The sequence below is a fragment of the Ailuropoda melanoleuca genome, chromosome 3, assembly GCF_002007445.2.
Source record: "Ailuropoda melanoleuca isolate Jingjing chromosome 3, ASM200744v2, whole genome shotgun sequence".
Taxonomy (NCBI): domain Eukaryota; kingdom Metazoa; phylum Chordata; class Mammalia; order Carnivora; family Ursidae; genus Ailuropoda; species Ailuropoda melanoleuca.
In genome coordinates, this window is record NC_048220.1 from 113657423 (window position 1) to 113669283 (window position 11861).

General features: G+C 36.7%; 1 protein-coding gene across 4 annotated transcripts in view; it reads left to right on the plus strand.

Moving 5' to 3' along the window:
- PAIP1 (poly(A) binding protein interacting protein 1) overlaps positions 1–11861 on the plus strand; it is a 29433-nt gene that overhangs the window by 14963 nt on the left and 2609 nt on the right. For all 4 annotated transcript variants that reach the window (XM_034656947.1, XM_034656945.1, XM_034656946.1 and 1 more), the window contains exons 5-10: positions 1796–1907; positions 3425–3550; positions 4793–4899; positions 5689–5806; positions 6583–6637; positions 10803–10896. In XM_034656947.1, the coding sequence (XP_034512838.1) occupies positions 1796–1907; positions 3425–3550; positions 4793–4899; positions 5689–5806; positions 6583–6637; positions 10803–10896 (612 nt within the window). The remainder of the gene's footprint in view (positions 1–1795; positions 1908–3424; positions 3551–4792; positions 4900–5688; positions 5807–6582; positions 6638–10802; positions 10897–11861) is intronic.

An 11861-nucleotide genomic window follows, 5' to 3' on the forward strand; every position in this document is an offset into this window, starting at 1 on the left:
ATCCCAAAAGTAGACTCCAGAGACACTGGAAAATTAAACTTTCGTTGGATGTACTTCAAATATGTATGTAAAGGGTAAATTGTGCTGCTGACACAACTGGCTAGCCATTCATGGGGGAAGAAAACAAAAATGGGTTCCTGTCTCTTTACACCAAAATATATTTCAAATCTATAAGAAACTTAGAAGTGCAACACTAAATACTAAGAGAAATTGACTATTAAATCTTAGGCAGTTATCTCTGGGTTTTATGACTTTTATATTTTTCTGCTTTTAACCTTTCTGAAATTAGCATGTATTGCCTTTCTAATTGAAAAATCTTTAACTTATAAAAGGTGAGTTTAGAGGTATAGGTTCCTTTCATCTGGATAATCAATGACCTACAGGGGTGGGGATTTTTTTGCACTTGTATCAACATATCTTAATGTATAATCTAATAGTCATTGCACTTATAAAAAGGTCATTTCATCAAAACTGCCTATAAAGTCATAAAAGGAGAGTAGCCAATAAGGTGCTCGGATAACTAAATTGGCATTAATTAACTCATCCTTTCTATTAGCCAGAGTGTTTCATTTATAGATATCCCAACTTTTTTTTTTTCTGATGAGGAATTGATGTTTAGACACTAACAAATACCTTACTGTATCTGACTCCAATGGAATGTTGCTCGTTTAATATAGCTTATAAGCTGTAGGCCCATAGACATGATAAATTATCCTGGGTTTATGGTTGATACACAGATTGACCCAAGGTAAATTCTTGGTAAACAATGACTTCTTTTTTCCTTAAAAAATTTATTTATTTATTTTTTTACAAAGCCAAGCTAAACTGGTCCCTCAGATGTGGAAGCCATTCAGTCTCCACAAACCCCTCCTTTTGTCTTTAACAGAACTGTCAAAAATCAGCTTTACAAAACACATGACTTTCCTAGAGTTTTTTCACCACTTTATCAATAAAGGTAAAAAATATTTAACGCCAAATTGGTTAACATTTAAAGTATGTTTTAAAAATCCCTTTAAATAACAGCTGACACCGTAATTCATGGACAAGAGCAGTGACAGGTTTATGGTGATTGTTACAGATACTTTATAGGATAGCAGATGGGCCAAGTCAGTGGAAAATAAAGCAAGGGAAACTAAGTTATTTGACTCCTTTGGTCTCTGGCATATTGAGACCAAACTAATTGCTGTTCCTATGTGAATTTCAATTGGGGACTTTTCCCTTCATTTCTCTGATTCGTATAATGAAAATTATGAAGGATAATGGGCTTAGTAGGAATTCATTTTATTTTCAGCTTAGTTGGAGACCATCTATATGTGTGTGTGTGTGTGTGTGTGTGTATATATATATATTTAAAGATGTGTTTCAAAGTTCATATATTCAGAGTAGAACATTTACAGAGACAATTTGAGTAAAAACAAGCTTTAAGATAAAACCCAAAACATTGCTTTCTTGACAAAAAGCCCATAAAACAAAGGCGAGGCATTTTCTTTCTTTTCGGCGCCAGCATGCAATGAACCTCATGAAACGTATGTTGCTTAAACAGATTACAAACTTGATCTGGTAAGAATAGTTGAAAATAAACCATTAGTTTCTTAAAACTAGGAATCAGTATGAAAAGATGGTGCGTGTTCTCGTCTCTACAGTAGACAGGAACACTTTTTACTGCAGAAAGTCAGGAGATTGGTGTATGGTACTTGTTTCTGAATTGCTTGTGGACAACAAACCCGACAGCTGGTCATCCTGTTTGCTCAAAAAACAAAGCAGTGTGAGATTATAAATGGTATATCTTCATTAGATGTCGAACTGAATATGAAGTTAAAGATCAAGCTGCAAAAGGTGACGAAGTGACTCGGAAACGATTCCATGCGTTTGTCCTCTTCCTGGGAGAACTCTATCTTAACCTGGAGGTGAGGAGAAATTTTTTTAAGTACTTACAAAGCCTGGGAACATAAACTGATCATGATAAAGAACTTGTATTTATATTATCCTTGGACAACATAAAGGGTGAAATGGAAGGCTGGGCGACGGGAGAGAGAGAAATAGTATCTCAGTGGCTGCTCACGGTAGTGCCCGCGTTCTAATGGAACATCTATGTTTCTCCTGTTTGCAGGGAGGCTGTTGGGAAGTTGCTGGGAATTTTAAAGTCTGTGTACTTTTGGAAAGCCATGGTTTCTGTGCAACTTTAAGCTCTTGAAATACAGATAATCATACCTTTTTGAATTCACGTATTTCGTCTGTTGACTTTCAGATGGCCTGAAAGCAGCGTACTCTGCAGAACACAAAGCTTTGAGTTGAAGGGGTGGGGGGACTAGAATATCTGGGGTTCTTTTCTCCCTCATCCACCCAGGATTGTTCTTCTTGGTCCTATTTTATAAATTAATCTTCCAAATAAAATGCATTTGTTCAAAGTCTATAGCTAAACAAGTTTGTAAATTCGTGGTCTACTTGGGTATATGTAGGCAACTAAGTGCTGAATATTACTTTGTAATGGATTTGCTTTTTTTTTTTTTTTTTTTGACTAGTTAATCCCAGAGATAGCTTGTACCTCCTTTAACTGTGATTTGAAAACTTAATCGTAAACACCACTGAAAAGACCCATGAATCCACCATCAAATGTGCATCTCAGATAGTGCATCTAAAAGGTCTCTGTCCAATCTAGTGCATAGTTGACTAACCCATTTTACCACAGATGGACCCTTTTTTTTTTTTTTTTTTTTTTTTTTGGCAGTGGGATTTTATTTATTTATTTTTTTAAGTAGGCACCATACCCAGCATGGAGCTCGAACTCCCAACCCTGAGACCAAGGGTCGCATGCTCTTCCAACTGAACCAGCCAGGTAGCCCTGGATGGACTTAATTTTTAAAAAATTCCATGCATTAATCTTTCAGTTTAATTTTTATATAAACCAAAATAAGAGCATTCATCTAAAATGTGCTGTAAGTGAAGAGTCATTTTAAGAATGCAGCTGTTTCCTATGTGGACGTAATGATGCCGTGTCCGTGGGGAGTGTGAAGGTGAGGTCGGCTCCTGCGCCGACAGCTCCTCTGGCTGGAGAGCTACGATACTTAGACCATTCAGTGCAAAGCAGTATTTTTAAATAGTATAAAAAGAATAATAAAATGTTGTATGTTCCAAAAAAGGTGGCAGCTTAATAGACCAGAGAATGCTTTATGAGGCAGTTATTTATAAAGGAGACTGAGGTTGTCCTGGCCATATGTTATGTGTGCTAAATGGAAAATTTTACCTGTAGTTTATCAGTTGTATTAGAGGTCTTATATACGTGTAATTTTGCAAAGATACCAGAGTATTTCTGATTTTTGTATTGTTAAACTTAAGACACTTATTTTGCCAACATGTTAGACCATTTATTTCTCTGTTATAGAATTTTGGCATAGTTGCTTTTCATTTTCTCTTGTCCCAAAAGATCAAGGGAACAAATGGGCAGGTTACAAGAGCAGATATTCTTCAGGTTGGTCTTCGGGAGTTGCTGAATGCCCTCTTTTCCAATCCTATGGACGACAACTTAATTTGTGCAGTAAAATTACTGAAGGTAGGTTTTACTTACATTTCTTAAAATTAATCTTTCTACCCCATTTGTAAATGATTTAGAGGAAGGAAAGTATAGTACGCAGTGAATTCAAAATTAGATTTTAAGTTAAATGTTGACATTTTGCTTTGCTCTTGAATTTATTGGAAAAGCAGTATGTACTGATTTTATTTATTTTTTTGAGAGAGTGCATGAGTGGGATGGAGGGAGGCAGAGGGAGAGGGACGAGCAGACTCCATACTGAGCACAGAGCCCGACATGGGGCTCAGTCTCACAACCCTGAGGTCATGACCTGAGCTGAAATCAAGACTTGGATGCTGAACCGACTGAGCCACCCATGCTCCCCTGTACTGACTTTTTAAATATGAGAATCCAAATTTAGAAGCAAAAAATGGAAGTCTTTCACCCCCATCTCTAAATTTCCTTTCCTTCCTTCCCCATGTCTTTATGTGTGCCCTCAAAAATCTCACTCTTTGTGGCTTGCTTTTTTATTGTCTAACAAAGATCTTAGATCTTTGCATGGCACGAAAGATTTTCCTCTTTCTTCAGTAACTTCGTTTCTGTATGCAGTGTTTATGTAGGTTCAATTCCAACACATAGATTTGGTGAGTCAGTGAGCGTAGTATACTTTATTTTGAGAAGTAATGTCGAATTTCCCTATTAAATGCTAAACCAGTGTGTGATTTGGTGGTTGTCCTACCAACAGTGAATGAGCACACTGCTTTCTCCATATTCTTATCAGTGATGGATATAATTAATCCTGGTTTGTTTTGTCATGGGTAATGAGTAAAAACAAAAATCTCGTTTTGCATTTTTCCTAATCATTAGTGAATTTAAGCGTTTCTTCACATTTGTTAGCCATTTTTTTTTTGTTTCTGTGAATTACTGGTTTATATCCTTAATTCTTTTTCCCCCCGAAGTTTGTATTTTTTTTTAATTCAGAGCTTCTATACTTGTAAATTTCAAAAAGTGAAAGGTTAAGATTTTGTAGCCTAACTTATATAGGGAATATACCCTATAGCCATTGACCCATAAAACCTGTGATTAAGGTTCTGCTTTAGTTTCTCTTAATCAGGAAAAATAGAGGGTCTAGAGATTCCTGTTAGATAGTAGAGAATAATTGGGAGTATTTAACTTAAACAAATTCATTTTGTTCAAAGAATGCTTGAACTGCTACTAATACTTTTTTTAAGAATTTCTGTACTTTATTGAATTCCTTATTTTACTGATAACCTGCTTTTTTAGTTGACAGGGTCAGTTTTAGAAGATGCCTGGAAGGAGAAGGGAAAGACTGATATGGAAGAAATCATTCAGAGAATTGAAAACGTTGTCCTAGATGCAAATTGCAGCAGGTGGGTAGCTAGCCAGTGGATCTCAATTTCTTTTTCTGTGGGGATTCTTTTTAATCTGTTATATATGCTATCATCAAAAGAATTGAAGTCTTACAGATCTACAGAAATATTTTTTTTCAGAAATATTTTCTTTAAAAGTACAGTAATTTTAGTTATGGCTTCTGCTCACCTGGCCTTTTTTATTCTGTTGTGTTTATAAATTGAAAAAAAATTAAGATTTTCCTGTGGTACGATAGAAGTCCATTGAAAAGTAAAATGATTCAGACTTTAAATTGTTCAGTAAATACTTGGGTAAAGTACTATTGTAAGTCCAGTTGGAGGCATAAAAATGTGGGATAGCCACTGCCTTTAAGAACCATATAGTCAGATGGAACAATTTTCTTTTTCTTTCTTTCTTTTTTCTTTTCTTTTCATTTCGTTTCCTTTCTTTTCTTTTCAATTTTATTTATTTGGGAGAGAGACAGAGACAAAGATAGTGAGAGAGAGAGCACAGGCAGGGAGAAGAGGGAAAAGCAGGCTCCCTACACGGGGCTCAATCCCAGGACCCCGGGATCATGACCTGAACCGAAGGAAGAAGCTTAACTGACTGAGCCACCCAGGCGCCCTAGATGGAACAAATTCAAGGCTGCTTAAAAAAAAGTTATGTCAGTATAAGAAATGTCTAATAAATCAAAGCACTTAGATGTACATGTTAAATTTATGGAACATAGTTTTAGGAGTCTGTGGTATTCTAGAGTCTGACAACACTTTGGTGGATACCCTTAACTCATTTTCAACTTCTGTCTGCAGAGATGTGAAACAGATGCTCTTGAAGCTTGTAGAACTCCGGTCAAGTAACTGGGGTAGAGTCCATGCAACTTCAACGTACAGAGAAGCAACACCTGAAAACGATCCTAATTATTTTATGGTATGCCTGTGTTTACATTTTAAGTTTTGTTTATTGCTTGGATCCAGTTTTGGAAATTTCTAGGTGATGTACATAAAGGTATTCTCAAAAAAAAAAAAAGTATTCTCAGAATTTAATGCCAATAACTTTTCATTGGCTTAGGGTCACATGGCAGCCAGCAGGCCACGTAAATAGGAGAAGAAATCCTGTAAGGAAAGGATGGACTAGAGAAAGATCCATCCAGTGGCAAGGGAAATCAATAAGGCTTAGACTCGGTTGAGTGTGGATTGTGAGAAGTTTTTCCAGAGAATGTATAACCAGAGACCTGCATCTCACACTTTTACTTTTGCATGTGGTAGTAAATTAAGAAAATAAAAGTGATCACCAGGCCAATGATGCCCTGAAGCCCCTGACATGACCAAACATAACACAACAAGGGAGAAATGCTGCTATAATCCCAGCCACGGAAATTCTTTAAAAAATGGTGGGGAGGGGAGAATCACAACTGTAAATAAGCTGACGCAGTGCTAAATCACAGTGCACAACAAAACGATTCATCATGAGTGTGACTGACTAGACAGCAGGGTTAGAGCCACAGGAACTTGAGAGAATAGAATCGAAATCTGAAAACCGTAGACTTCCCCCAATGAAATGAAAATGGCTATTAGGAAGCTAGTGTTTTGTGTGTTCTTGCATTATCAGGTGCAGATGAGTGACCTCAGCCATGCTGCTTTAATTTGCTTTAAAAAATCAATTCTGAAGTAATTGCATATTTGTATCACTTTGATTCATCCTAGAATGAACCAACCTTTTATACCTCTGATGGTGTTCCTTTCACTGCGGCTGACCCAGGTAGGCTGTTTCACAGTGCTTTGCCCCCCACTTCTTGGTAAGCTAGTGAATTACAGAAAACCGTACCCTCACCAGTACAAAGTTGTAGCTTTTTGAAGCGGGCACATTCTAAGATACAGGGTAAATGCTTCTCTCATATAGAATATTCTTTACAGGGACAACCGCTTTGAACCATTTCAAATGGAAAGTCTGACTCTGTGTATAGTATCTTGTCACCTGACAATGGATTGGAAGAATCCCTCAATTAAATGCATCCATTTTTATTTTATATTTTCTCTAATATTTCATTTTTACACTATAAGCTTTCAGGTGGTTAAGATAGAAGGGAAACATGGTTCTGACTACTACATAGAGTATAGTGTTCTTTACTGTGGGTTAATACTTGCAGATACTAAGAATTATGGGTTTCATTAATAGTCAGTAGGTCAAAGTTAATTAAAATCTAAATCTCAGCACACTTCCCCTTCCAGAAAAGGGCCATTTGTAGAAAGATTGCTTTAATTGTGATAAATGGGACTGCAGTATGAGCAAGAGAAAATTTTCACATTTGATAAAAGTTATAAGCAGCTTATTGTTCAGAATTTTCCCATTTGCTTCCTCTGGATAACAGGCCCTGACAATCCTGTTCCTCAAAAGAGGTGGAAAGAAGGACTGCTTAACTTTCAACTTTGAATTATGAAACACTCAAAATATAAAAACTACGTGGGGCACTTGGGTGGCTCAGTCATTTGGGCACTCGACTCTTGGTTTCGGTTCGGGTCATGATCTTGTTGTGGGATGGAGCCCTGCGTTGGGCTCCCTGTGGGGAGATTTTTAAAAGTCTTAGAAAAAATTGTGTGTGTTTGTGTGTGTGTGTGTGTGTGTGTGTGTATAATTATTATATAAACTATAAAAATCTGACCTCTTGATTCACTGTCAAGGTTAAGCCAGTGTCATTTTGACATATTAACATACACTTTGGGTGCTTTTAAAAAAATAAAACCCAGTGGATAACTAATAAACCACTCTGTTCTTTTGACCCATCCCTCACCCCCAACACTAGTCCTTCTACTGCTTCCCTCCCAGAGGTAATTACCGTCCTGAAGTTGAGGTCATTGTGATGTCTTTTTACTTCCTATGTGTCTTTAAATAGTGTATTATCACACAATAGCATTAACCTAAACGGTATCTTATTGTGCACATCTTTTGCAACTTGTTTTTTATTCAGTGGTTTTGCTCTTTATTCACATTGAAGTATCTATCGCTTTGGTTCGTTTTAAATGCCGAATAATACTGCACTCAGTAAAGCACTGGTTATAGGTCCCAACCTAAGGGTGGTTGGGTGGTTCCCACTCCTTAATATAGACAGCGCTGTACAGACCTCTGAGTAGTCCTTGTGCACGTGCAGGGGGTTCTTTAGGAGAGGAAGTTGCTACATCATAAGTTCTGTCCATCTTCTGCTTCACTAAGTGCTGTGAGCCTGCCTTCCAGTCTACTATACCACCTGATACGTCCCCAGCAGAACTGGAGGGTTCCTGTTTCTCATCCTTGGCAGCGCTTATTACCAGACCTAATTGTTGTCAGTTAGATTGTACGAAATTGTAAACTTTCATTTCCTTACTAGTGATAATGAATTTCTTTTCATGTTTCTATTGACAGTTTTCTTCCTTTTGAGAGTTTCCTGTTTGTGTTCTTTGCCCGTACTTCTCTTGGATCATTTGTCTCTTAACTGATTTGTAATTCTTTATATAGCCCAGAAAGTGACTCTGAGCTTCTCCCAGTGTATGCTGTCTTTCCATTATGTTTGGTCTTGTCCTATAGAAGCTTCGAGTTTTCATGTCAGTATATCTGTCTTGTTCCTGCTCTCTGTGGCTAAGAAGGTTTCCTTATTACCATCAAATTCCATTTTCTTCTAAAAGGTTTTGTTGCTTTTTATATTTAGGTCTTTAGTCCATCTGGCTAATTTTTATATGATGGATGTAGTAGAAATTAAATATTCCATGTTCTCTTGTCTGAGCCAACCGGTGTTGAGTTATCCATGCTTTCTTCTCAATAAAATGTCCCTCTGATGTGTACCGTCCCCCTCCTCTCTAAATTTGGATTTTATTCCTGTGTCAGTCATGTGGATCTTTTGTCTTAAGGTCTTAATACTGATACCACAGTCTTTCACTACTTTACTTTAAATCTTGCTATGTCTGGTGAGATAGATTTTCTTATTCTTCAAAGTTACCTTGAATCATTTTGGTTCTTTGTTCTTCATCTGTGTCTCATTTGTTTAACCTGTTTGTTTTTTGTGACTCTTGTTTATAGAAATTTCTAAACATGCTTATTTTTATTTCACATTTTTGTTCTATCTTTTAATTCTAACCCTGTTATTTTTAACTATGACGTAAAATTTATTTTGATCTTTTTTTATTGCAATCTGATATTTAACGGGGATTTCAAACTTACAGAAAAGTTATAAAAGTAAAAATTGTACAAAGAGCACCCATCCACCCATTACTCAGATACCTTGTGTTAACATTTATTCTATTTGCTTTATCACTTGTCCACACTGTTTTCTAAACCATTTGAAGTTATGTATATTGTGGCCCTTTATGACTGCTCTCATGCTTTAACTGCTTTTTTTTGTTTTTTTTTTTTTTCATGAAAACTCCTTATGGCTTGGGTTGTAGTAACATCTGTCCCTGCCAAGGAGCCACAGGGGTAAAATGGATTTGGAACAAGTTTTTATTTCTTGTCGTAGGGGTTTATTGTGAGTGGGTAGTAGAAATTTTAGCTGTAGGGCCATTATTACAAATTCTCTGATGAGCCAGTTTCTTCAGAGTACTGTTGTTTCCACTTCAAACCCAGGAAGAGACAAGCAAGCTTCTTTGCTATCTTTCTTTGCCACCAGAGTGTTTTCCATTTTTTTTTTTTTCCTGGTCTGCCTTTTGCTTGACATCCACCCTTTGAAGGGCCCGGATTTGTGTAGGGAGAGGTGGGCGTGGGCATGAATTCCATCTCCGTTTCACATAGGACCAGGACCTTGCTTTCTGACCTTCTGTGGGTTTTTAAATCCAAGCCTCTTTGTTACTGAGAACATGTGGTCTGCCAGCCTCCTGGCTGGAGTTAGGTGTGTATGATGTTCAGTTCCCTTTTTGTTTGTCATCAAGGGACTTGATTTTCTTTTTTCTGAATTCATCTGTGCATTTAAAAGAATGTTTATCTTATCCGTTACCTCAAGTAATTGTTGCCAAATTGCCAAAATTGGATGTCAAAATATCACCAACCTTTTAGGCTGGAATTAGTTTTATAGAGACTGGCAATCTTGGGGAAAATATGGTCTAATGTAATTATCTTGTTGAAATTTGAGGTAGCTGTTGTTCACAAGAAACCAATTTTAAGGTAACCAGTTTTAATACACACTGATCTGTTTTATTATTCAGAGATAAGTATTCCATACGGACATGCTAATCTTAAAAGATACTCAGTAACTCTGCCTAAGACAGTTGGCAGATGGAGAGATATAAGATTACCCGTATTGCCTTGGAAGAACCCAACCAAGGGAAAGTTCGAATAATTGAAACATTTATCAGGTAGCTACCTTCCAGCTGTCTCTGAGGCAAGAAAAGAAAATTCCCTGTGCTCAGAACCTTTGCTAGGTTAGCTAATCTGATTGAGAAACATGGGCCAGTGGCTGTTAGCTGCTAGCTACCTAGCTCACTTTACTTCCTCGGGAAAGAGTAAGGGCAACCAGAGGCCAGGCTATTTGATTAAAATCCTTCCTTGTGGAAGGAAGAACAGGAATATGGAAGAACATGTTCTTTCCCAACAAGTTAGATAGATAGATAGATAGATAGATAGATAGATAGATAGATAGATTGTCTTCTGGAAAGAACCGGCAAAGCGTATAAGCAGCATACACGTTGGCTGTGACATGTGCTCTGGTCTGTGCACAATGGCCTTGATTGGCAACATATAATTAGAGGAATATTATAATTAAGATTTATGAGCATGCAAGTGGCAAAAGCAAACCAATTAGAATATAAGTTTTGTAAAAGCTATTAAATATGCAACTGGAAGCTTCCTGCTATTTAAACATTGGATCTACCTAAATAAAAACTAACATTAAAAAAGATTTTTAAGGCTAACTGGCCGTTTTATGACTTTTGTCAGGATTTAATTTTTAAAAACTTTTTTATAGATTACCAAGAGAAATATCAAGAGTTACTTGAAAGAGAAGACTTTTTTCCAGATTATGAAGAAAATGGGACGGATTTATCAGGGGCTGGTGATCCGTAAGTTCTTTTTAGCTATTAACTTTCTTTGTGATGTTTCTGTGGCCATACTTTGTAGATGGAGTTTAGACAAAGGTAGATGAGGAATGCTTATTTTGATCTGATGGTGCTACAGTGGTGTATATGTAGTGCTTGCTTACCAGAAATTTTCAGAAAGTCATACTAGAAAACACAAACTATGATTCTGAAAATGTATATATATCTGAAGGGGAAAAACTAAAATATGGTATACGCAAGCATAGTTTTATGACATAGATTCAGTTCAGCTCTAATATCGTAAGATCTTAGGTAAATTCTATGCCTGTTTTTCCATCTGTAAAGTAGAAATAGTAGACCCCTCAAGTTCTTTTGAGAACTGAGTAAGAATACGTATATACTTACAACCACCTCCCGGGAGACAGTAGAAGACTCAGATCTTAGCTGTTAGAGGATGAATTAAGATTAAAGAGAACGCTGATAACTATATAACAGTGTTTGGACTGATGGGAAGGTATAAGTTATAGTCGCATTCACATCTCTCAATCCCTACCTGCCATTCTTTGTAATAAAAGAAGCTTTTGCTACTCCCTTACCATCAGATTGCATTACACCAAGTCAAAGAAGAACCAAGAACTTGTGAGGTTTAGTTCCAGCTCTCTTAATGGTTTATGTGAATTTGGACCAATTACTCAGGTTTTCTTCCTTCTAAAAGTGGAGGAGGGAATAAATTAAATCTGACTTAATTTTTCTTACGTCTCATCTCTCGTGTATGTTGTAGGTTAAAAAAGTGAACCACTTTTATTCTCTCTCCCATTTAGTGACATAAGTCTGTTTGAGATCTAATGTTACCATATTTTTACATTCTACTTTAATTTAAAAAAAAAAATGCAGGGGTGTAAGGACTAAAGCCCAGTTAAGAAAAAGGTTCAACCCTGCTTGGTATACCACTGGAAATTCAAGCTGTTCTTGGCACTGAATTTCAGGTT